Source organism: Enoplosus armatus, chromosome 20 (assembly GCF_043641665.1).
Source record: "Enoplosus armatus isolate fEnoArm2 chromosome 20, fEnoArm2.hap1, whole genome shotgun sequence".
NCBI lineage: Eukaryota > Metazoa > Chordata > Actinopteri > Centrarchiformes > Enoplosidae > Enoplosus > Enoplosus armatus.
The window spans coordinates 15162280-15189150 of NC_092199.1; the positions used below are offsets into that span (position 1 = coordinate 15162280).

A 26871-nucleotide genomic window follows, 5' to 3' on the forward strand; every position below is an offset into this window, starting at 1 on the left:
GCAAACTGGTAAAATAGATAACAAAGGTTCTCTTCGCAAAGTCAAAAGGTGATGCAAAATGATGTTCAAGATTAATTCATGACTCTAGTGCAAATGAAACACTGTTTTATCTTGGTTAATGTTTCAGTTGTATGCATATTTTGTTTTTATTTCATGCTTTTTATGCTTTCATTTTATTTAAATTTAAACTTGGGCCTTTGCATATACATATACCCTGTACTGTATTACTATTAAATCTGTGCTCTTTGTTTTAAATATCTGTTTGTTCTTTTGTGTTTTGACCATATTTATGGTATTTAAGTATGTTGTGTATATATTGTGTTATGATGTACAGTAATAAAACCAGACTAAAACTGCCTATCATCGAAATGTGAATGCAATGTTCATGTACATTAAGTCAAACATCTCACATATTTGATGTCATTTAATTTTAAACTGACTAACGCCACAGTCACTCACCTCAGCATGTGGGTCTCGGCAATAACAGTGTTTGCTGCTACGTTATCATGTGTTTACTCTTATATCAAGGTCTTTTCCTTTAGATAATATGAATTACTGGTGACAAAATATTAATAGAGCTGTGTTATCATTTACTGTAAACTAAACAGATTAATAGAAACACAAGTGCACACAGTACTGTTATAGCAGAACACTGTTTTCCTGTTATAAATAAAATGTTTGAAGAAATGAAATATACACCCACTTTCAGACCAAATGGTCACTTGTCTTTATTCGTCTGTAGAGTAAAATATCCAGAATCTCTAACAAAAGTATATCAGCATATAACTATATTTACAGGTATGCAACATTGTTAGGAACAATATCACGTACAAAGAAGTAGACAACAGTGAAAACTTTCCAAAAGAAACAGTTTTTCTACAATTTCTCAGATTATCCTTATGTCCTAATGTGCATGGCCATCAGGTTTTTTGGCTTAAATAATTACTGGGGTTAGAAAAATCATTTGTTCATTATTTCTTATGCAGGTTCGTGCATTGCATAGGAGAATTATTTTGTAGCAAAGGAAATTCCTGCACAATGCTTGCATACAAGACATTTATTTTGAAATAACTCATGTAACGAAGCACAGAATGGACTGAAAAGTTAGTTTAGTTTACTTTGTAGCTGCAAACCGACAGAGATCCAGTCAGAGCCTCAGAGCCAGTGAGAGCAGGATCTATCAACTAAGTTCACTTCCAGTGCAAATACATGCTTAGTCTTGCTCAGTCTCTGATCCTTCAGAGATCCAAGCCTTCCTCTTCACAGGGACTCTGTCACTGATATGCCTTCTTACCCCTTCTTCACTCCTGGGTCTGATTTTACTGAATGCCAAATTTTCTCCTCCATTGCCAAATGGACCAATTCCACCTTGGGCCAGGAAGATCCTCTGTGCTGCATCAGCTGAATGAGAGCTCCCGGAATGCCAAGCTCTTCTCCTGGGGAACCTATCAAATCCAGGAGACCCTGCAGGATACAAACCACTGACTCCAGATGCAAGCCTGACTGCTTCAGAAGTATGGTTGTTGCTAGATGCCTGAGGCTGGAATGGTACTGATTCTGACTCAGAGTAGGTGCTACGTTTACGGGGAAAGATGCAGATTGATGCAGCAGAGTAGTGAAGTGTGGAGGGAGTGAAGGAAAACAAGGATGGAGGGGAGACTTGTGACTTGGGGTAAAGAAGACCTGTCTTTCGGTGTCTAACTTCTGCTGTTTCCCCTCCTTCTCCTTTCAGTTCCTTTGACTTTGCTGACTCTGCACCTTTGACCTCGGTACTGATCCACCTCTTCCTTCTTCTTGTCTGAGCGTCTTCTAGTTTCATTTCCAGGTTGTGAACGACCTCAGTTATCTGATTGAGCTGATCAAAACGAGATAGCAGTGCACTGACGCAGGGCAGCAGGCGGTCCAGGTAGGGCTGGACGTCAAACCCAGGCTCGGGCACTGACGAATCCTCAGACCTCATAGAGAGAGTCGAGGATGGGGGACGGGGGGATGAAAATGAGGAGGACAAGGAAGGAGAGTGGGGAGAGGGGAGGGTGGAAGACAGGGTGGAGAGATGGGATTCCTGCGAGGACCTGGAAGGAGGGATGTCCACACCTTCGAACGTCACCCTGTGCCTGAACTAGAAAGGAAAACAAATGTGTGGGATCAGCTCCATGAATCGACTGTGGAACTTTCCCATTTACTCAGCTCTTCCGATGAAATGCACCACAGCTGATGAACTACCTACCTCTTTAGCTTTGGTGAGTCCCATCCACAGCTTAAGTCTCTTGATGAAGAATTCCACCATCTCATAGTCCTGAGGTTCAATGGTTGGACGGTACAGCTCAGTCTGCTCTGCCCTAAAGGACATAGCAATGAAACCTATTTAATGCTAAATTTACCTAAAAAAAACTCCTCTACTAGGAGGAAATATGAAGTGTTCTTAGCAATCGCACCTTCAATACAGCAATTATGGTCATATCTGATTTTCCTCTAGCACCCCCATGAGGCTGACCTTTGTGATTTTGATTGAAATGTCTTAACAACTATTGGACCAAATGAAATTTGGTGTAGACATTCATGTCCCCCACAGGATGAATTGTAATCACTTTGGTGACCTCTTAATGTTTCACATAGCACCATGTCCAAATCTTTAATTCGTCCAAGTGGTTTCTGACCACATCCATGAATCTTCCAAACAACAGAGAATCTCATCTGTGATTTTATGCACCACTTTCCAGCTGGAGACATCTGAAATGCTGAAAACCACTTGGATCTGCCTTAAAGGTTCTATATAAAAACAAATTAAGTTTACTACTGGTAATATTGTGTACCTGTATGTACGGATGAGAACAGCTCCACAGAGTCTGGCCAAGAGCCAAGTAATTCCCCCCATCAATAGTAGCCCATAGAGAGGGCCCAGGACTGGGTGGACCCTGCATAGCCTTTGGAGAGCCATCCGGCCACGCAGCATGGACAGCACTGAGACACCGTTATGACGTACTGACAGGAAACCTTCCACTGAACGGGAGAAGAGCTGAAACAAAGACAGAGGCACATCAAATACATTTCTTTTGAATGAATATCCGATTCAGCTGAACTTTTCTTCTCGTACCGTGTTTCCGAGGTGAGTGCAGAACAGCAGCAGCAACAGCAGCAGGACAGTGAGAGCCCACAACTCCCTCCAGGCTCTTTTCAGCACTCTGCCTAACCCCACCCACCGCCACACAAACCTCAAGGTTCCCAGCAGCTGGAACACACAGCAATGAGTAGATATTCAATAGAGTGGGAAAGCTGTGGACCAATATCGAGTTGTATAATGATGACCCCTCAATGACCCTCATTTACCTTTAGAACAAGTAGAGTGAGCAGGACAGCCGCACACTGAGAACACCTCTGTGCAGGAAGGACAGCAATGTGGAAGTTGATGAAGGTGTCTGGTTGGGACCGAAGCTAAATGGTAAATACAGGTTATTGTAAGGTCGTAAAAGCAACGCATAAAATAGTGAATTTGTACTGTAATAGTAGTAATAGTAATTATTTTTCTTTGTAATTATAATAAAGGGCTGCATGCACATGTTTTGCCTCTAAGTCTGCTAAATTGAACTACAAGGAAAAGGGGATGCACTCACTCACTGGTCAAATTTGGACTCATTAGGCTAACGTATAACAAGGGCCTGCTCAGCTGGCACTCATGGTGGAGGTAATCTCAAATGGCAGTTTTCTGTTTCTCACCTTAGAAACACAGAAAGCGGCCTGGGACAGGAAGCAGAGCTGCAGGATAGCCGTTGCCAGGGACAACAAGGCCAGGAGAAGCTGGAACCAGCGTCTGCATTGACGCAGATATTGAGCACGCTCAGTGGCCACGGACCACAGCTCTCCGAGCAAGATGAGGAGAGCAGAGATGAGAAGAAGAACCTGCAGAATAAAGCCAGTGGCTTTTATCACTGAAATGATTTTTTTAATCCGTTGCTTATAAATATGTATTGCTCCTGATTTCTGTTCTTGAAAGGATTACAGTGTTGGTTACCGTAAGTGCCACCTGCAGGTCCAGTCCAGAGAGGGATGAAGGAACGAGGAGTGGACAGATGGAGAGGAAGGGGGTGACTCTCTGTGTCTGAGTCCGCTCTAGTCGTATGGACACACACACAAATAAACCAGACTCTCTGTGGTAGTGTGTGAAGTCAACAGAAAGAGTTTTAAACCTGGGAGGAAAAATTAGAACACAATTGGAAACCACCAAATCAAAATCAACATTCATGAAGCACTTTTAAATTAGATCATCAACATGTTTGCTTCTAAATGAATGTCTGAATATGGCAGTGTATAGAATTCAATATATAACCCTTGTGTCTCTAAAAATATAAATGTCATCATTACAATGGAGGGTTAAGATGATGCAGACTAATCTGTTTGATGCTACGCCAAAACATCACATCAGAAGGTTCAGTATGCCATGCAAAATATGCAAAATAGTAATCTGCACTGAAAATGATCATCTCTTATTGCTCCATTTGTTCCCCAGAAGAAAAAAAGTTGCATTGTTTTGTTTTTTGGCAAGTTTTAATGGGGTGGCACGCCTCATTATTTTCAAAAGAGTATTTCAATCTAGTAGTTCAATCTTTGCTTTTTTCTCTCAGAGGAATCAACAACTGAAGAAGGACGGTTTTAACAAATGCACACTCAGCGCGTCTTGGAGATGCGGTCACCTTGCCGTAAAAAAAAATCCACTCACTGTTTCTTGCTCCAGTCCGCCATGCGCAGGTTAGCCAGGAGCTGGTGTGTTGATACACTGCTGTTTCCCAGACAGACACTTGCCGGAGGACTGAGAGCATGTGTGTACTGCAGCCGTGGCAATCCAACAAGGTGCAGTGTGGGGTTTTGGTGTAGGTGTGGCACCAAGGTGTGGTTGATCCACTGCTCTGCGTCTGACCACCTGGATGAAGAGAGAATCGACATACGTTTGGGAGTGCCACCCTAACCCTAACCCTATACTCAAGGTTTTCTACCCAGATCATGCAGTGTGTGGCTGCAAAGGTATGATGCAGTGTTTTGACAGCAGGAAGCTGAGTGTTGTCCTTACTCTCTGAGTGAGGTGAGGTTAGGGACCCCCAAGGGTGCTGTGTGAAGACAGCGTCTGACAGCGGAGTGCAGCAGCCTGCCCTGCCTCTGCTCTATGCTGCCCTGGTAGTTCACCATCAGCACCAGCAACAGAAATAACAGCTGGCACACACAGTGCTACAGAAAAGGCGCAGAAGATAATTAACAAAAAGCGAGATGCTTCTGGAGACAAATTGCCACTAAAGTTCTGTTTGATCCTCACCCTCATTAGTGATCGCAGAGCCCGGACTTTGCGGGCCTCCTCTTTAGCCTGTAGCAGCCCGTAGCCACATGGTGGCAGAACTCTCCCCCCATGCTCTCCAAATGCCCTCACCACAGTGGTCTCCTGAGCCAGCTGGTCCTCCACCTCTGGATCCACAGGCCTCCACACCGCTGTGTAGATCAAGGCCTGCACACACACCTGAGCAAGGAAGATGGGGATGCAAATCAAAGCAATTATCCACCAAAGATCTAAGAGGTGAGTTAATTAGATGACATGTTTGAACTCACCTTGAGAGGTTCCAGCAGCAGAGCAGAGGTGAGAAAGGCAGAGAGAGCCGACACCAGCCACATGAGGACTGCTGTTCTAGACAAGAAGCTGCCGTAAAGTCCGACCACAGTCAGGCAGGCCCCTAGCAGCACAGCCACCAGGGAGTAAATCACACACAGTGCCCAGGGAGGGAGCAGCCAGCTGGGCTGACCTCGAGCAACACCTAGGGAAGGGGAATGGACCAACAGATATCTCAAACACTATTCACACGAGATCACCAGATGCGAATAAAAAGATGCCATTTGGGTATTTGCTGGATGTTTTTATCCCAAAAAAAAGTGTTGCATAGACAGCTGAAGTAGATAGCAAAAGAAGACAAATGGTTGGAACACCCCCAGCAGCAGCAGTAGTACGAATGCAAACTGCAAACCAAACCGACCTTAACACAGACAATTCAATTGTATGAAAACATTTGATTCGATATAATGAATAGTGTTAAATAACATCCAGTTAAAAATCCATCCCAATGAACACAACTGGAACGTGACGTCAGTTTTTGGCAGATGTAGGGGTACTTGAGTTCATCCAACAGGGCTGTTGGGGTACATCTGACAGATTTTGGGAATCACTGGTCTAGTACCTATGCGGGTGGTGGAGGAGGAGCGTGTGGAGTCAGGAGAAGGGCTCGGCAGGAAGGTGCTGGCCACGGAGTCTATAGATAGCACAGAGGGACACCTGTAGAGTCCTGCCCCATACAGGGAGGGACAGGACTGTGGATCTGGCTTGTGGATCCCTGTACCATACAGGGACGTATCCTCACTCTGCTCTGACCAGCTGCTGCACGAGGCGCTCCGGCTAAAAAGCGCAAAATCACAGTATTATAGAATATTCTAAGCAGCACAGAACGGCTTAAAATGGCATTTTTGCTTGATTCACAGAAGAGCTCCTTACGAGGTTGAGAGTGAGGAGGTGGTTCTAGGGGAATCCCGGCCGCTGTCTGAGTTGCTGTTTGTTATATCTGCTGTGTCCTCTGCTGCTGCTGCTATAGACATCAACAGATCCTCCTCTGGCACCAAGTACAAAAATACGCAATCAGACGAGTACACACACTGTATCTTTAAAGAAACCACAGAAATACTCACTTTACACATGTCAACATGCCTCGTGAGACTTTTCAGATGTATATGATCAGTAAACCCTGACTTCCCTTCGGTGAATATTTGACTTTCTGATTTTATTCGAACAGTTTCTCACCAGACAGAGTCAGCAGTGTCGTCAGATTGTGGTTTTGAGCTTGCACCAAGTTGGTGTTCCTGGTGGAGACCTTTTGGCCAGCAGGTGTAGCACGGGATTGGTGAGAACTGGAGGTGTCTTTTGAAAGGGGATATGTGCAAAGGGGAGAGAGAAGAGCAGCAGATGAGCCAGTGGAGGAGGGTGAGGCCAGGCGGAGCTGCATCAGGGCCTTTTTTCTCCTCAGCTGGCGTATCGGGCCAAGAGCAGGTGAAGCCTTGCAGAGGTTGGGGGCCGGGGTCATCTTGGTGAGGCACGGGCCTACCGGTAGATTGAGGAGGCTGTCGCAGGAAGGCCATGTCCCTATGCCCTCCTCTTGACATGCTCCATCTGTCCGGGGTGCCAAGCCAGACGCAGCCCAAAAGTCCAGAATACTGGAGTCGAACGCTTTGCTCTCCAGTAACTACGGAAACCAGAGGACCACTTAGTGAGACAGATGGAGGATGGCAATTATTTGTGAGTGCGTGTGTCCACATGTGTGTGCTCTCACAGACGAAGGACTGTCTCGAACTGGGCCGGAGGAGTCTGGGAGAGACAGGAAGGAAGGCCCGGAGAGACCCGATTGGCCGAGGTAGACGTCCATCTCCACAGAGTGACAAACAGGAGACGGAGGAACTGACATGTCCACGGTTACCTGGGTTACACACACACACACACACACACACACACACACACGCATAAACTGCTGCCTGAGCATGTCTGAGTGTACATTCAGATAAATGGGAAACACTTGTTTCCATTCGGAGATAAGACTTTTTGACAAACAAAGCTCGGACGCACGTCCAACACAACTACAGTGACCTCTAATCAGCAACTCGCTGAAGGCAAGAACAAACCCCACCAAAACTCCATCCAAACACATCAATAAGTCAAGTCATATCAAACTGATTCAGGTCCAATGAGGACAGGGTTTCTTTCAGCAGTGGAAAAGTATCTTAAAAGTGAAGTAGCTTTAAGCTGATTTAAGTTACCTGACTGTGAGCCTTTCTGAACAGGAAACAGAGGAAACACTGGAGAGGAAACACCAGTACCGCAACAGTCATCCCGGCTGCAACCGTCTCCGCGTAAACCAGCAGCTGGGCTGAAACCGGTCCACTTGTGGCAAACGGACACAAATCATTTTCATCCTGTAAACTCTGCAGAATCTACTGACAGACCAGTTTACATCTGGAAAATCTCAAATTTAATGCCATGTATTGACTGAAAAATTACATAATGTCCCTTAGAATGAGTTAAATATAGTATATAACATTACATTGTATTTTTTTTTACTGATAACGCAATATCATATTACCTTATCCAGTGTTAAATTAAATTAAATTATTATCGTAATTAAAAGAACTATATCTCTATTGAAATGTTATTGACTCATCTGGACAAAACTTTTAAAAAACATTAGCAGGTACACTAATTTATAGGAAGGACATATAATAAAGTTCGACAATTACTACATTATCTGACGTTTCTTATATTAGTAATTCCCTGCCATGTTTTCATAGTGAGGCCTATAAGCCATCCCACCTGTGCCCCTCGGTGCCAACAGCCCCGTACCACAGAGCCCCCAGTGCCAGGTAGAGGTGCAGCAGGAGGGCACTGCATGTAACCCTCTGACCCCTGGTGAAGCGGCTGTGGGCGGGGCGTTCCCACAGCGACAGCCACAGGTGGTGCTCAACCATCCCAAACATCAGCTGGGAGGTGAAGACCCGTCGAAACTGAGAGAGCTCCTCGGGACCTGGGGAGGATACACCGAAAGGTTGAAAGAAGTTCAAGGAAGTCAGGAAAAACACACCACGCAGCCACCGGAAACACAGCAAACAGTGACGGGCTGATGAATCATTTAATCCAGGACTGTGAACAAACAATGGCAAAATGGAAAGATATTTAAACTGAAAACAAATTTCAGTTTGATTCAGATTTTTCACTTTTAAAGAAAACTCTCACCAGAATATTAAAATGAATATTTGTTGCAGTGTGTCATCTGAAAGTAATACGAACAGGCTTACATGAGGCTAGAACTTCCTTCTCCACAGAGCCGTTCTTGGGATTCTCCACGGAGAGCCAGTCCTCCAGCAGGAAGAAGAACATGTGGTCAGTCTGAGGGTCCCAGACCACCACATGCCGAACGTACCAGGACGGGTCCAGACCTACATTTACATATATGATACTCAGCTAGCGTTCACATGTAGTCATTCAGACTACTTACAGTATCAAGTGTTGCTCCATGACATAGCTGTGGATGGACTTGTTTTTGGGATGAAAAGTGGGATTACTCCAGCCTCACACCTGCACGTAGCCACACAAACTGTATGCAGGAACGTATTAAAAATATCTGATTTTCAACAAATCATTTGGTCTCGTACTAGGTATCAAAATTGAATTTTTATTTTTAAAAATGAAGCAAAATATTTTTCTAGAGGGTCAAATAATTACACTTGTAACTCCAAAAATGACTTAATATTTTCTTGATCCCAGAGGAGATTACATATTTATATAATAATATGTATGAAAAAAGAATGATAATGAATGATATTTTTGCAGATTCCATGTACCTGTATTGTCGTGCCAGATGCGTATTTTCCAAACTTCTCCCAGGTTGTCATCTGTCTCCAGGTGAAACTGGTCCAGGCTGCCACGCTGAAAAGCTCCACTCCTCTGCAGGTGGCGAGAGCCGCTCTTGTTCACACCGTACAGACTGATGCCAACATGTGCTGTTGTGCCTGATGGGTCATTCCGCATCATGTATAGTTAGAGGTTTCACAAATTCAAAATGCATTAGTTCCTTATATTCTTGTCTCCACTTTTCATTCTACATCGTATTGACATGCCCTTGGCTGACCTGCCCCTCGCCGCCGGCCAGTCTTGACCAGCACTCTGTAGTGGTACAGCCCCGGTCGGCCACACAGAGGGACCTGGCTCAGTCTCAAGCTGTCCAAGTGGTCCAGTTTATGGGCGATGAGCCCCACCAGCAGGTGAATCAGAACCAGGACAGCACACACAATCCCCACCACCATGTTACGCATGGGACCGCCTGACTGCACAGATAACACACAGATGGATGGAGAAGGGGACGAGCCTGCTGACGACTACCCTGACTTTGCATTTGGGGAATGGATTAGATATATTCGTCTGTCAAAATATTCCAAAATATGCACTTAATAACAGCTGGGGTATTCTCGTGCTCTCACATACCGGTGGCAGCAGAACAACGGCCCCAGGATGAATAAACAAACTGGCCCCAAACATGGTGAGGTGCTGGGTGAGACAGTGTGCTGCGTGGAGCGTGCTGCCCTCCAGTGGCTGTAGACCCTCACTGCTCCAGCGCCTCTCCTTCACGCTGTAGTACTGGCACAGGGAGCTGAACACACACACCGACACGTGGACAGGGCCGCCATCGGCCAGAGATGAGGTCAGGTTGACAGAGAGAGGCTTGTCCGTCCCGTTCAAACTGTTGTGGAGGAAAATTCAGTCACGTAAAGACATTCTTTATTCAGCAAAATGAGCAAACAGAACAGTGAGTTTCAGAGAAGAGCCGTGACTCACAGTGGAGACAGAAAGATGGTTTCCTCTGTGGAGGTGGTCGGAGCAGAGAGATTGAGAGCCCACTCTCTCACGAGGGAATTCTGGGATGCATTAGACCCTCGCACTGTAGAGCTCACTTCTATCTTGACATGTCCCAGACTCACTGGAGTAGCTCCTAGATATGCATAATGCAGTTTGAAAACAGCCTTTTTAATTCATAATTCATGCAAAAACTCACAGATATACAGTGAGGTTACTGAATAATTATGTAGGCGCTGCATGATGAACCTTAAAGATAGTTCACTTTCATTATTGAACAAATAACTTTAGACATCCTGAAATGTCATGTGCACACCAAAACCTCCCACAGCCACTGTCTTTCATTCATGAAAATGTATTGAATTGCGGCGGGGCAGCCCACTTATAATTTTATATTATTTTATATTAACTTATAACTGTATTCTGTATTCTACGTTTATTAAAAAGACAGTGTGTAAGCCTGTCTGTTTTTATTTTTTACTCTATAAATTAAGACTGAAAGCAGCTCTAATGATCTGTTATCTAATTATTATAACAATGACAATGTGAAAAAAATGTGACAGTTTGAAAGGGGTCACTCATAGTGATGAACCTACAGAGAATTATCTCCCAGCGGAGCTTTATCGAGAGTTTCAGCTCATTGTTTAGCTGTCCGGCCCACAACTTTACCGTTTGGGTTCACTCTCACAGCTCTCATAGCTCTCTTTCTTTTTTGGCCACAGCAGGCAGCTGTTTTCAGAGAAAACGCTCTAAAAACCCACTGTACAATACCTGCCCAAGACTCGAACAGTAGAGAGAAACAGTCAACAACGAGCCAGATATTTTTCTCAGCAGTTGGCAGGGATAAAAAAAAAAGAGTGAACACTGACTTACACTTGCTACTGGCCAGAAGTCCAAATGAATTCTAATGTTGCTCCGTAACTGCTGGATGTATACACAACTGTTTGCTAACAAGTTTGCCAGCTTAAAAGATCATATGTCAATATTATGTTCAGTTCAAGTAATTTCAAATTTCAAATTCTAGAGATACTGGCTTTAAACCTTCACATTTAAAGCAGCATTAATTGATTTTTTTGGCCACACTGAAATTTTATAACCTTATAAAGGTATTAAGGTGATTGTTTTAGTAAACAGTTGCCTATTTACATGCAGGCATTCAGAGTCGAGTTTCTGGCCCAAAATTCACTCTCCTTTTTTTGTTTTGCTCTTCACCAACTCCCGAGGGAAATACCTGGATCTTTGCTCGATGCTCCACTATGTTTACCCACCAGTTAGTCGCTAACCTTGTCTGTCTGCTGTTGGTGTTGGGCTGGTAGCGTACAGCTGGTTTATTAAAGCTTTTTTGCTGAAAACATCTGTCTGTTGCTACCTGAAAGGTTGATAAGGGCAATTAAACTGATCAGTTTTCTACAACAACAAAAACAAAACCTGGTGATCAGACTGAGTTAAAGGTGATATAACCACATAGACATTCTACACATAGGGTATTTAAATAGATCAAATTCAGATATGTACCCGTCAGAAGGAGGTATATAGGTGCACTGCAAGAAAAAAACAGTTAAAAACCATTATGGCCAAATTCATTAGCATTAGCATTATACCTAAGTGTAAAGGTTTAAGATCTGGAAAGAACAGGGATAGGCCCAGAGAGAGTCAAAATACTCTACTGTACCTGGGTCCAGGCTGAAGTTGAAGGAGATATATAAACCTGCGTTTTCATTAAGTCCATCCACAGCTTTGACTGTGAGGTTCAACCTTCCTTCAGTGGGGAGTGTTGCAGTAAGACATGTCCCGTTCTCAGCTTCACCCTTTCTCCCATCTCCACCACCATCGTCCTGTCTCACAGGGTACTTGTTGGGCAGTGTGACCCGTATGGCCTGTTTGGGGTCCAGGTCCTGAATGGGTATGGGCTGGCCCTCAGGCGTGGTGAGCTCCATGGCAACCAGAGAGGTGGAAATTGGAGGTTTGGCTGCAGTCAGCAAGGGGTTGGATCCCAATGTGGCATTCATTCCAAAGAGTACCTGCACCACCTCTGACTTCTGGCTCTTCAGGTGAGCAGTAAGGGAGGGGGGGATGTGAAACTGACAGCGAGAACTCTTTGATTGGTCAGTTGATGATGACTGGGTGGAGGGTGTCATCTGGTTTTGGTTGGACTGGTGAGTGCAGAGGAGGTTGGAGGGGTCTCCATGGAAACCCACTGTGTTTATATAAGGAGAGGATAGCGAAAGAGGCGCCTCGCCAAGAACACGTAAGCGCATCAGAGATCGCATCAGGGCCCCTGCGTGACTCAGCGCTGACTGGGCGATTGTGGAAGCTGACTGCGGAGGGCTTGAGTGGGCTGGGCGAGAACTGGAAGCACTGACAGACTCCGACACAGCCGCCAGGGTGCTGCCTGGAAACACAGAGAACACAAAATATTCAGCCATTTGGTAAAGTTCTCAATCGGTACATGACTGCTTCATGCAGGAGATGGTGGTCGACCGGAACCTATGATGTTAAAGATGTTCCTTCCTGTTTCAACAGCTGACAAAACACCAGGACTCATCTGTTCCTCCATTACATGGATCATCTTCCCCACAGCTTCCAGAACCTTCTCCTGGCAGTTTCCACATAACAATTCACTAGAAACAGCCTTGGGAAAACAGAGAAAATAAAGATTTATGTTTCAGAATCTGCAGCTGTCTCCTCTGAAGCATTTTCAATATTACTGATCACTTGTTACATATTTCTGAGCTGAGAAGGGTCAGGAAACAAACTAGGTGATTACTTACAGTAGACTGTGACAATGCAGAGCTGATCTGATCAACATCCAGCAAGGAGGACATGTGGAGAGAGGCCAGGGCTTGGGTCACATTTTCCCGGATCTCCCTTCTGTCCTCAAGCTCCCTGGCAGTCTGTCCAGACTCCATCTGTTGACCGATGGGTAAAACTAATTTGTCCATATTCCGAGCAAATGCAAACCTTTCAAGATTCTCACATCCACTACCTTCACTTATTCTGGATAACAACTAGTTGATCATAATCAGTTTGAAGTGTCATTTCATGCACTGGCAAATGAGATGTGATGCTGACACACTACCTGATTGAGGTGGCTGGTGAGGGCAATGGAATAAGGGATGATTTCTTGAGGGTTGCCATGTTGGACTAAAGCCCACAGCTCTGTCTGGCTCTTGTCTCTGAGCCACTGACTGGTAATTTCAACCCTTGCATGAGTTTCAACTGTCAACGTTCTGGATAAAGAGAAAAAATCAGGAACATAGTTCACTAAAACATGACAAAGATATTTGGAGTGATGTGTAATAACCTAAATGACTTTTCTAACGTTTGACTGAAAAACAAATGGTGGCATGGATGGTGGCAGGTGTGTACATAACAACAAGCATAATAGAGATTTATTTATTTTGCTCTGACTGCATCGAATCCTGCTAGCTTACCTGTTCAGAGCAATGACCTTTGCCCCCAGGTGGTCCTCGATCAGCAATGTAACTGTGATAACGGACATGCCTCTTTCTTTCCCAGGACTTCCCATTGGAACCAGGCTGCCAAATGTTGAGCGAGTACCCCTAGCAAGAGAAATGAAGACAAAAAAAATATATAAAAAAGCGACAGGAAACAAATCCAAACCTGAAACCTTTTTAATGCAGTTTTTAATATTCAGGTCATGATCACACTTCCTTGTCTATCAATATCTGGTATTCACCTGTACAGAGTGAGCAGGGGGCACACTGTGCCAATGGGCTGGCATGATGAGACCTGGAAGATATAGATCAGCTGAGAGGCCCTGCTTTCACCACTTTGCCACCCTGCCGAGAGAGAACAGATGTCAGCGAAACACAGTCAAATTGTTGTAATGCTTTTACTAATATCATAGTGTTACCTGAGCAGTTGTATGTGACCACTGTCTCCAGCAGACGTATATCTGACTCTGGACTGAGATCACACAGGCCGCCGTGTGGCAGATTGTTAGGTAGTATCTTCAGGCTGGCACTGCCCCACTGTCCTCTGCCAGGCTGGGATACGTTGAGAGTGAAGGTATAACTCTGCACTGGATGCAGGACACCTGAACGCACCACCAAGTTTGGAGAATGTCTCCCTGTAGAGGTGGCGACCTCGTTAAGGTCAAAGGTCATGCCAGTCTGGTCCTCAGCACTCCATATGTACTGTGACAAGACACATACATTAATCATAATAACACTGTATGTCTTATTGTCTGTGTATATTTCTTGGCTGCAAATAACAAACCATTGTATCGTTTATTTATCTACCTAATTAAGCATTTTAGATTGAAGATTAAACTGTCCAATCACAAATGAATCCTCTAAGCAGGTAATATATAACGAATAATATATAATGAATACTAGCAGTACAGTGCATTGATAGTTTTTCTTTCCACTTGTACAACCACTGCATTTTCATGTGCCATGTTTTTAAAGTAATGTTTCGCCTTATGCAATGATTTTTGCCTTTACTTTCAACATTTGCATTTTTTTCACGAGACCACTATTTAACAGAATGAAATTGAATTTACTTTTTTTTTTTAAAATGACGTTACATGTAAGCTGAATCATTACCTGAACCTGGTCATCACACTGTCCACATTGTCCAGAGAGGACGATGGGGGTGGTGTAACTAATGTGGTGAGGGGAGGACAGCACAGAACAGGACACACATTCCACGATCACAGGAAGCACAGGAGCTTCACACATAGCCACCTAAAGATAAGAGAGATAAGCGTCTTGTTCGACTAAATTCGTTGGTGTGCCTATGATAAGTTCTTCGATAATTGCCCAACTCTCCAAAACTGTTTATTTGCTAGAGATATTCAACTTAACTTAATATCGCTTTTCTCAACTGAACAGCAGGTACAAGAAGAAGAGATAAAGCATGCTTTTATGGGAGAATGGAGGGAGATTATGGGTAATACTCACTGTCTGGTTGACAGAGGCAGGTCTCCTCCCCGCCTTGTGTACAGTCAAGGTGAAAACGTAGACTGTGCCCGGGTGCAGCTGAGTGCTGAGTACAGTCATTCTACTGCTGTTACTCCGAATGGGCTGCCTTATAAAATGAGACTCCATGGAGTTCTGAAAATACAAACACCCAGGTGTGACAGTATCAACACCTACATATATTCCAAGTAGAGAGATGAATGTGTATCAAATAATTAATGCTACCACTTTTGATGTGTCCAAATGTTGTCTTAATTTGTTATCTTGTGCTTCTTTGTCCAACTCATAATAATAGCAATTCATATCACTTTCACTAAGGTTGCTTTAACATCAAGAGGCCTTTACCACTGTCATGAAGGTCCAGTGATACTGCAGTGTATCCTCCACTCCTGGCTCCACATCAGGGTCTTGGGACTCAGATCCGTCCAGGACGAGGTCACTAAGGCTGGGCCACAGTCTGTGTGAGCCTCCCTTGATGACAGCCACCAGTGGGGAGTGGACTACTGTAACACTGGATTGTCGTTGGACAAGTAATGGAGTTCCCTGGAGCAAAACGGTGAATACCAGGCAATGCTGTCCAATATCAAGAGTGTGCTTCGGGAGTAAAAGAAAAGGTGAAGTTGCATCTACCTGACTTTTAAGAATTACTTTGTTCCCAGAGAATTCTAAATTGGAATTGGTACAATCTGACTCTTTGAATATCTCCCATAGGTACATGGTTTTGTAAGCAGAGCACTTAATGTCCACTTTTGCTTCAAAGAAACTTGGTCTAGACCTGAAGATAGTAGACTGGCTCTGGACAAGAGAAGCTTGAGGGCTGGAACACTGGGGCTCCTCCACCTCCACGTGTAGCTGTGTGGACACTTGGCTGACACTGTTGAAAACTTTGATCATAACATTGTATTTCCCAGGAATATAATAAGTATGATTGACTGTGGTTAAGTCTGTCACCAATGCTTCAGTGGAGTCTCCAAAGTCCCAGAGGTATCTGAGGTTGCTCCCTCCATTCACGTTTGAAGAAAACCTGACAGCATGTCCAACAAATATTCTTTCTGAATGACAGACAAGCTTGACTTTCTTAACAGGCCACTGAACTGTAGCTGTATCATTTAGCATCTTGGAGCAGACTCCATTGGTGACTAGCACGCTAACAGACAATAAACTACTGTCTGGTGGAGTAAAGATCACTTCTTGTCCCATGAGCCATGTGGGCTCGGATCCCACCAAATGAAATATCCAGGTGTAGTTGACTGGAAGTCCATTTTGAACTTCTGCCTTGAACTGGATTCCTTTCAGAGCCTCTAGAGCAGCAGAACAACAGTTCACAAGTTGCAATCCTTTAATATGCTCAGTGACCTGAATGCTGGAAAACACCTCAGCACTGCTGACCTGGTTCCAAGCTTTCAGTGTAACTAGATATGTCCCTGCTGGGAGGCTTGATGTGGTGAACCGCCCTTCAAGAATGCCCTGACTATGAATCCAGTCTTCGTTTCTAAATGTTATAACAAAGCTTACATTGCTTCCTTTGGAGATTGTTGGAATAAAAGTAACTTGTTCCTCGGTGCAAAAAGAAGACTTGGAAATGTTCAGCATTAGACCTTTGATTGCATCCTGGACTGTGACACTGTGTGAAACCAACTGCCAATTTATTCCATTGGAGACATTCAAGGACACCTGATAAATGCCTGCACGTGGAAAAGTGTAGACAAAGGTCTGATTACTGGCATTAGAAAGCATGTTGGCACCTCTAATTTTCCAGTTCCAGTGCAGATCACTACCCTTCTGAATAAGGCCATGGAGTGGAACGGCAGCACCGGTGGTGATATAAAATGGATGCGTCTTTCCTTCAATTTCGAAGTCCACCTCTTGGACCTCCTCCTGAACGTTAAAGCCTTTTGTGACATTGCTGTGGCTGAGGACATTCTGAACTGACACTTTGAGAAGACAATGACCCAAAGTTGTAAACGTGTGGAGAAGAAAGGGTGCATGCGTCTGCAGGGGTGAAAGATCAGATTTCACATACCAAAGGTATTGTAGGTCTGAACCGTTATCCACGGATACAGAGATATTCACTACTTTCCCTAATGCTACAATGTTTGATTGTGTTGTAATGTGTGCACCTGTTACACATTGTACTGCCACTAAAGAAACAATGCTGGTGGCCTCACCCAACTTATTAGAAGCTCTTAGCTGGACTGAAATCCCACCAGGAGTTTTAGCCAACATATGAAAAAGCTCTCCATCACCAGTAATTTGACGGTTTATTCTGCTCTGTGTAGCAAGCCAGTGATAAGTGACATTGGAGCCCTTGGTGATTGAAGCAATAAACGGCAGTTCCACTTGGGTTGGTGCGTATTTCATGTTTGCCAGGCTCTGACATTCAATCTGAAGACCCTCTATTCTTTCAAAGACCTCAATTAGAATAGCTGCCTCCTTTCTACTCACTAAGTTCTGTGCTATAACCCTCACTTGATACACTCCTGCTTTCAGGAAAGCAAATCTAAACTGATAAGTCCCCTGTTTGGTTGAGGTCATACCGTCCACAGTCCAGTAGTAGTTGGTGCTACTGATAGCACTGCTAATTGCTGAGATAAGAGTTTCTTCTCCTTCTACAGCATAAGGTTGGTTGGTGTGAAGTGAAAGGTCTGAAACAGGAAGTAAAACATCCACTTTAATGGTAACAGAATCACGGCTAACAGCATTAAATGCTGTGGCGGAGACTGTGAACTGACCCATCGAGGTAAAGACATGCGACACGTTTGGCTTCTGCTCCACCGAAGAGCCATCTCCAAAGTCCCACAGCACTGACACATTGCTGCCAGAGCAGCTAGCAACCCAAAATGATGCTAATGCATTGACCATCAATGTGTCACTTTGACTGTCATGCGCCACGGACAGATCACTTACAGGGGTTTGAATGGTGATACTAGCTTTGGCTGTTTTGTTGTTGACCTTGTTACTTGCCGTTACTGATACTTCTTCAACACCTTCATCTTTAAAGATGAAACACTTCTGAGCATTTTCTGTCATGGCAATGAGACCTGAGGGCCATCTAAACCACTTAAATTGGTAACCCATCATCTGTTCAGGAGAAACCAACACCCTGAAGCATACCTCTTCTCCCACTGCCACTACTTCCTGTAATGACTGCACTGTCATGTTGGTTATTGCCGCTTCGACACAGATACTCGTATTAAATGATACAGATGTAACAGAACTAAACACAGTCAGAGTGATATGAAAAATCCCTTGGCTTTGAAAGTTGTGCATGACTGTCGACTGTCCCCTCACTACAGTCAGAGGCGATTCATCTCCAAAGAGCCAATGGAAAGTCAGAATGGATATGTTCCCGTTCACCAGAGCGGTAAGCTGTATGTCTCTTCCACTCATCACACATTCTGTAGGGAGAACTCCACTAACAGCCAACCTATAGACCTCTACGCTGATAGACTGATGAGCTTGGCTGACAGAATTCAAGACAGTTACATTGACTGTATAGTTCCCTGGCCACTTATAGATGTGGGAAATTGAACAATCTGTATGGTTTCCCTGCAGGGACCCATCACCAAAGTCAAAATTCCACATGAGACTCGTACCAGTGGCCACTGTAGCTCTGAAATATGTAACACAGCTTAGTTCACTGGGTCCGTTGTTGCTGACTGTTAATCCAGAGATTTTCTCCATAACTTCCACCATGAGCCAGGTGGTCAGGACTGTAAGAGTGTTATTGGCAAACACTGTAACGTTATAAACCCCTGCAGAAGCAAAAGCGTGACTGACTTGACGGTGGATACTTTGGACAGCTTCAGAGCCGTCACCAAAGTCCCATGTATAGACGACAGCGTAGGTAGAGGGCTCTGCGGAAGCTTCTAGAAGGAGAGTCTGTTTGATGAGGGGCACGGGCAGGGAAGAGGAAATGAGCAGGTGATTTAATTGAGGGCGGACGCTTATCTTCATGGACGCGTCAGTCTTGTCATATTGGTTGAAGACTTGCACATGAAGTGTGTGGACGTCTGCATAAAAACAAACACGCAGGAAAATTTATTTTAACTTGATGGACTGAATAGTAAGTCTATCAAAGTATCACAGTTTCTTCTAGTGTCTTGTCACCAATGTCACCAAAATAAAGAAGTTTTAAAATCTACATTAAGTGGCTTTTAAAAAAATCCAAAATTCATCTAAAAAGCAAATGAAAAAGACTGTAAATAAGGTAGAAAAAGATCTCCAATTATACAAATAGCAGAAAAAAGACCAGCCAGCAGGAAAAATAAGATGTAAATACAACACTGACATATAATCACCATATAAAGCTGATATGGTGAACCAGCAGATATGGAGCAACATCAGCATGAACTTAAAGTCGTGTTTCTTGCCACCCAAGGAATGTAAGTCCAATATTAACTCATCTTAGCTCTGGTTTTGTCCGACGCCAAATAATTGTGTCTGTTGTTTGGTGCTGGGCAGATACTTATTCTCTGAAACCAGCTGCCTGTGGCTGCTGGAGATGGGGTGATAAGAGCGCTTTGTAGAACTGAGGGAAGCTGCACCATCAAGTGATATTTATCTGTGGGTTTGTCGCTACAAGCAACCCCTCTCACATTACACAGTCATTTGATCTGTTGTAAATATAAAAAATACTGATTAGTGCAGCTCTAATGGTTTGCGTGTGTGTGTTTACCTGGGATGGAATAGGTGTAGTTCACAGAGTCCTGCACATACACTTGCTTCTCTCTTCTCTCCATAAGCCCTTCCATGGCCTGACATGGAGCAGACTGGGTGTGGATCACTTTGCTACTGCCATCCCCAAAATCCCATCTACATGACATACACCATAGGGGAATTTAGAATAACCAGACAAAACACAACTTTACAGGTAAATTCCAAGTGATAGCCTTTGTTATAAAGTCAAGGGTATACAGGATGCCATCCCAATGATCTCTGAGGGTTATTTATGAAAAATGCAATGCCTTACCTGAACGTGACAGGCAGGGAGATGTCCACTCTGACCCTGAGGGTGTAGACATGTGTAGCATCCACAGCTACGACCTCCCTGACTAACAGAAACTCTGGCTCAGCCAGTGGGGTCATTTCATCAGCAGTCAGGAGGATTTGCTGGCTCTGGGAGCTCACAGGGTTGGAAGCTGTCACCTAGCAGAAAGATATTTGGTTACTTTTCCCTTTTTGTTTTTGCAGTTCATGGGGATCCTGAAAAAAAAAATCATATCATGGATGTTATAAATGTAGTATCTTACCCTGAGCTTATACTCGGCAGGTTTCTTGAACACTACACTGTAAGATTCTCCTTCATGGGCAAACTTCTCCAGGTTGTCAATCACCCATGTGAATTTTACTGAGGAACCGCTCTCCACTTTGGCTATAAATGACTACAACGTACAAAACAAAAAACAGATAACAACGTGAGGGAATATATAATCAAAGTGAGGTGCCTTTTTTGACAGAATGTGAAAGGATAGACCAAGAGTCTACAACCAGGCTATCAGCTCTGAGGCTGTAGGCTACTTCATACAACAAGTGTTGCTGGAGTTTTTGACCTCTCTAATGTTTACCATGTTCACCATCTTTGTTCAGCGTGTTAGCATGCGAACATTTGCGAACCTTTTTTTGTGGGTGTTTGGTCATTAACCAAAGTATTGGGCATGTTGAAATTTTAATCTGATCATAGCGCCACATGAAAAGTATCACCAAAGTTATTACAAGTTATCGTAGTCATCTCGAGAGCCACGCTGCAAACATGATCACTAAAAATATTTGGTCAAATAAGAGGAATGTGTGTGTTTCAATTAATCTGTGCATTCTCACCTGTGGAGTGTCTACAAGCATCCTCAGGCATCCATGTGGCCCAACACTAAGCCCCGTCACTGCCTCATAGCCCCAAACCCTCACACTCACACTCTGAGAGCTTGCTGCATCCATCACACTGATGTTCAGCATTTGAACCCCAACTGAGGGCAACACCAGAGTCACAGAGGAGAACCAGGCATTATGGGACTGTGTCTTACAGTCAGGCCAAGACTGAGCCACCGCTTCAGGGCAAGATGGAAGGAAGGGGACCCCAGTCTGGAGAACTGGGGCTGACCATGAGCTCCTGGCTTTCAGTCCAAACAGGACCTTGACAACAATGAGAGTTGGGACGTTGATTTGGACATGAATCTGATTCTTTTCATCTGGCACGGGGTGGATGACATTAAGCCCAAATTTAGATCTCAGACTCGGAGTAAGACCAGTCGTCAGGGCCCAGATGTCTGGAGCTGCGGTTGTCTCTGTGTGGGTGAAGCCAAAGTTGTCATCGTGCTCGGTACCTGTGTGAAGATTGTCCACGTACAGCATCCTCAGATCGCACACCACCCCATCCACCCACTGGCCTCCTTGGGGAAGGAGAGTGAGGCCTCCCTCCCACCAGCCTCCCCACTCTGTCTCCCTAAGGGACATGTAACTCTGGCGCCAAGGGGAGTTTAGAGAGGCTTCACTGTTCAGGCAATGTAGGAATGTTCCAGAGTTGCGAGAGTGTTGTACAGCCACAATATCATCAGGGTACACCATGATTGCTTGATCTGGAAGAAGCAGCTGTTACAAGAAAGGCAGGACACTGCATAAGGAATCTATTTATAAATATTTGGGATTCAAACAACATAGGTCCATAGTGGCTGCAGGACAGTCCAATAACAAGCAACAAAGGTCAACTCACGCTTATAGTTTTTAGTTCAGAGCTAGGTTTTATTCTCAGAGGCAGGTCTGCCACCAGGTGGTAGAAGGGTGGTATTGCGATGTATCTGGGCGGTAAAGCAAATCCGCGTCCCCCTGCGGCAGAGTCGTAGGGGCTGCAGGGACTGGTGGTGCTCACACAGGCCTCCAGCAGGTGGCACCAATACTGGCCCAGGCTGCAGCCCCCCGTGGTGTTACACAGCGGTACTGCTGAGCAGCAGCTGAATGGATTAAGGAGAGAGCTGCAACCTGAGGAGCAAAGAGGAGATTATTACAGACAGTATCGAACAAACAGGAAACCTTCATAGTAACTGTTGTACTGTACCTGGAGGCACCAGGTGGTGGTTGGGGTTGCAGTAGGGTCGGAGGATCTGGACACGGGCCAGAGAGGACACTGGGCTGGGCTGGACCACCAGCTCCACTGATACCAACTGACCTGCATGACTGAACCAGATCCCTGGGAACAGCTGCATCTGTGGGTGTATATAAATATATATACCAACAACACAGATTCTGAAATTCAGATAAGTACTCAAGTACAGGGGGATTCTCTAAGCAGGCAAACATATAATTACATCAATGAGATTATTCAACCATCCCTTAGTGGTGCCCAGACTAAGCTCAACTACCCCTTCACCAACCCTCACGTTCTAAATGGGTTCTTTCAAACTGATTTTGAACTGCATGTTATTTAACACAATTAATTACATAAAACTGGATATTGTTACAATTTTCAAAAATGCAATTGAACTCTCAACATTTAGTTCAGTTTGCTCAAGTTTGCATTATCCATTTATCCAACACATTCAGCTGTCTATTTCAACCGTTTATCAATTACTTTTAGCTATTTTATGCCATTACTAAGCTAACAGCTAACTATTTCGACCATTTTCCAATACTTTTACTTGCTTTAACTATTTCACTTTCAGCTTTTCACCATTTATCCAATACTTTCAGCCAACTATTTAGCTGTTGTCCCATGTATTTTGCAAACTATTTCAACCATTTATCCATTATTTTTACTTAACTATTTGAACTGTTAATTTATTACTTTTATCACTATTTTAGACCACTGATTCCCAATTGTTTTAGTTTCTGACCTTTCATAACCAAGTAATGCCAAGCTGTCACGTCAGGTTTATTGGGTCTATAAGCTGTTAGAGGCCTAACCAAAGAGTGATGTTTTCTTGTCAGATTGTTTTGATCTTAATACTTTTTTTTTTAGCACTGAACATATTTCAGCATATCACAGAAAAAAGCAATCATTTGAGAAAAAAAAGAAAACAAAACATAATTCTGTGTTGCAGATGTGTTTTTCTTCTTCCTTCCTTTCTTGTGAATCATCTTGCAACTCTTCAGACTCATCTTGCGATCCCATAGGTCGGGACCCAAAGTTTTAGACTGACTCTTCACTGACCTCCACTGTGAGTTGGCCGATGTCTGGGACATTGGGGATGGGGTGTATCTGGGTCTGAGCGTAGATGCCGGTCATGAGACTCAATCCAGTTAGGTAACTGTCCACAGATGGTAAAGACTCTGCATGAAGAGGGATCAACCAGAATCACCTCATGGTAGTTGACCCACAAGACCCATTTCAAATATTGTCAGCCACACAGGAGGAGTGTTTTATATTAGCGCGTGCCTCTGGTGTTCACCACTAAAATAAAAGTCTTACCAGTTACTTGTTTTTCACAGAGGAAGAGGTATCGTCCAGCACACTGAGCCTTCCTCCACTGTCCCTGTGTCCCTAATGCCATCTGAGTACACACCCGCTGACGCTCACTTCCTTCAGCCCACCATGCAGGACTTACTGGCTCCACAACCCCAACCTGGTCAGACCCTTCTCCTCCCGATCCCTTCAGCCATACCCACACAGTGGTTTTCCTAAACCAACATGAAAACAAAGGGGAAAGGGTATATTAACAGATGTAAGCATATGTAGACACTAGAAAGGGGACAATTTGAAAGCCTGTTGTTTGTGACACTCACACTGGAAAGGAGTAGTGGATGAAGTTCTGCAGCTCCTGGCTGTCAGCAGATGCCAGATCTCCTCCATGAGTCTCTCTGCATGAATCCTGCGCCTCAGGCCACGAAGATGTCACCGCAGAGAGCCAATAGCATCGCCGGCTGGGGAGGTGGATCTGAGCTCCTTTAGGACAAGGGACATTGTCTGGAAGGCAATAAAACACACTGAACTGACAGCATGCAAGAGGAGTCATTTCTCAAGAGTCAAACATGTGGGTAAATAATATGAAGCATTGTGAGGTCCCTTGTTTTTTTATTGACCATTTCTTTCAACAGCAAAGCCACGCTTAGGTTTGGTCAATTTGCACTTTTAATTAAACAGGTTGATCATGAAGTCACATGACGAGAAGAGCAGGTTTAGGACAGGTGTTTCACAGTCTCACATTTCACCTGTAATGTTTCATTCAGAGCTTATGTTATTATTGCCTGTTAACTACTGTGGCTTGTAATCCCCCCTGTTGATCTAATCAGGAAATTTGAGGGGAACATATCAAACATATCAAAACGATACGAAAACGCTGGAGAACCAAAAACCACACATTTTTAAGTGAGTAGAATAACTTTCTGTGTAAAATGTCCCTTTTAGCACACAAGTTATTATCAGTGGTGGAAGAAGTATTCAGATCTTTTACTTAAATAAACGTAAAATACGTTAAATACGTAAAAATAGAAATACCACAACGTAAAAATCCTACATTCAGTACAGAAGAATTATCAGCAAAATGTACTTAATGTACTGTATCAAAAGTAAAAGTACGCTCCTCATTAAGCAGAAAAATGACCTCCTATCTATCCAAACAAGACACTTTTTCGGCTAGCGTGGTCTAATAGCCTGCTTAAATACAAACGCGCTCTTTGTGCTGCTAGAACCACTCGTTTTCTGACATGATACAAAATAATAAAAATAACTGAACATTTTTGACGCTGTCACTAAACTCACATTCTTCACCACTAAAGTGAAATCAGAAAAACAATATCCTCCTCCTTCTCAACGCCCACCCAGGACAGGGTGATTATCCGAACACTCTTCTTTTTGCAAGCTCACCCACTTTGAAACAATCTCCCTTCAATCACTCTCCAGACTGGTACTTTCCTCCAAACCCACCACTTGTTTACTTGACTTTATTCATTCTCAGTTCACTAAGAACTAACTTTTTTCCAACTCTCAGCCCAGCATTATTACACATAATAAACAGCTCTCTCACTTTTAAAACCAGTGTTATCAGTCAGTCTGCAACTCGTACAAAATACTGCTGCTAGGATATTAACCGAGACTAGAACATTTGATCACATTGCACCTGTTTTTTATTACATTACATTGGCTACCTGTGCATGCTAGACCTGACTTCAAGATTCTACTTTTAACCAATAAAACATTACCTACTCATCAGCTCTAGTCACTCCTAATATACCAGCTAGGTCTCTACGGTCACAAAACGCCGGTCTGCTGACCATTCCAAAAAGAAGTAAAACATCAGTAGGTGGCAGGGCTTTCTCTCACCCAGACCCTCTTCTCTGGAATAGTCTTCCCAACCAAAGTTGAGAGGCTCACTCGGCTGACTCACTCAAAAGCTCAAACTCAAAACATATCTATTCTCATCAGCATTCAACCTCATTTAGTCAGCCCTTAATACTAAACTACAGCTATATTCAGTTTTATGTGCGCATGGCTACGTATATGTACTGTATGTTACACTTGTGTTTTTATATGCATATTTTGTATTGTTGTGCGTCTCACTTTTGTGTTGTTGAATGTTGTTTATTATTATTACTATTATTATTATAACTATCCATTCATTATTACGGATGCATCAATGCGTAGGCAGCATTTTACTGTCATAGTTGGTTGAGGTGGAGCTTGTTTTAACTACTGTATCCTGTTGGGTAGTTTATTGATGTATAACATTATATCGTATTTTCTCTTAAATGCATATCAAGTTGAACTTTGTCAAATCTTAATCTGAAAAGTGACAAGTGACTACAGCTGTTTAATTCATGTAGTGGAGTAAAAAGTACTACATTTCCCTCTGAACTGAAGTGCTGTAAATGGAAGAAGTAGCATAAAATACTTTACTATACTACAAAATTGTAGTATAGGACTTGAGTAAATGTACTTAATTTCTTTCCACCACTGGTTATCAGTGAACTAAAACTAAGATAAAAGGCAGTTATTGATAATACTAATTAAGTGAAAAAGGAAAAATATTTCTAACCCCAAAGTAGGTTTATTTTCTTGTGACCTTTCTCTGTGCTTTTGAATGAAACAATATGAGTAGATATTCCTGCATTTTAAGGGATCAAAAGCCAAAAAGGTTGTATGGAAACCACACATATTACATGCTACCTGCTGCAAACATAACCACAATATCCTTTCTTAATTTCTACCATCATTTTCCGTCGCCACCTAGTAAAGATATAACAGCTGTTAATTCAATTAATCTAAATGAATGGAAGAATAAATGAAGTTAAAACTGCAGCAACCACATTATGACTCACTGACCCAAGTCAAGTTGAAATTTGTCACGTCTCAAAGCATCGACCCAACTAAGGTATCCAGCTCCAGGGTCGCTGTAGTTAACTAACTACCCCTGAACCCCTCACCTCTCTGAAGGAGGCAAGCAAAACCAGAATTCCTGAAAAACGAAACATCACCGTTTTATGAAATAAAACAAAATGACGCCTCTCACCTTCAGCTGCAGCGATCAAAACCGCACAAAGAATCCACAGTGCCTGTTTTTGAGACACAAGTGTACCTGTCAT

At 43.6% G+C, this 26871-nt stretch overlaps 1 protein-coding gene across 1 annotated transcript; it reads right to left on the reverse strand.

Annotated features, from left to right (window-relative positions):
• Positions 1-1213: 1213 nt before the first annotated feature.
• Positions 1214-26871, reverse strand: pkd1b (polycystic kidney disease 1b). The gene is given in 42 exon segments (XM_070927687.1): positions 1214-2119; positions 2228-2332; positions 2798-3016; positions 3095-3229; positions 3328-3432; positions 3715-3897; positions 4010-4184; positions 4715-4915; positions 5063-5217; positions 5303-5500; positions 5590-5792; positions 6210-6406; positions 6521-6635; positions 6824-7262; positions 7350-7493; positions 7831-7954; positions 8381-8591; positions 8863-9003; positions 9409-9578; positions 9659-9891; positions 10049-10304; positions 10400-10553; positions 12090-12809; positions 12905-13049; positions 13189-13326; positions 13497-13647; positions 13852-13980; positions 14118-14220; positions 14295-14577; positions 14989-15129; positions 15346-15498; positions 15709-19376; positions 20042-20178; positions 20336-20511; positions 20616-20747; positions 21184-21948; positions 22070-22335; positions 22412-22559; positions 23504-23622; positions 23762-23970; positions 24076-24281; positions 26806-26871. Coding segments are annotated over 42 exon segments (12624 nt in total).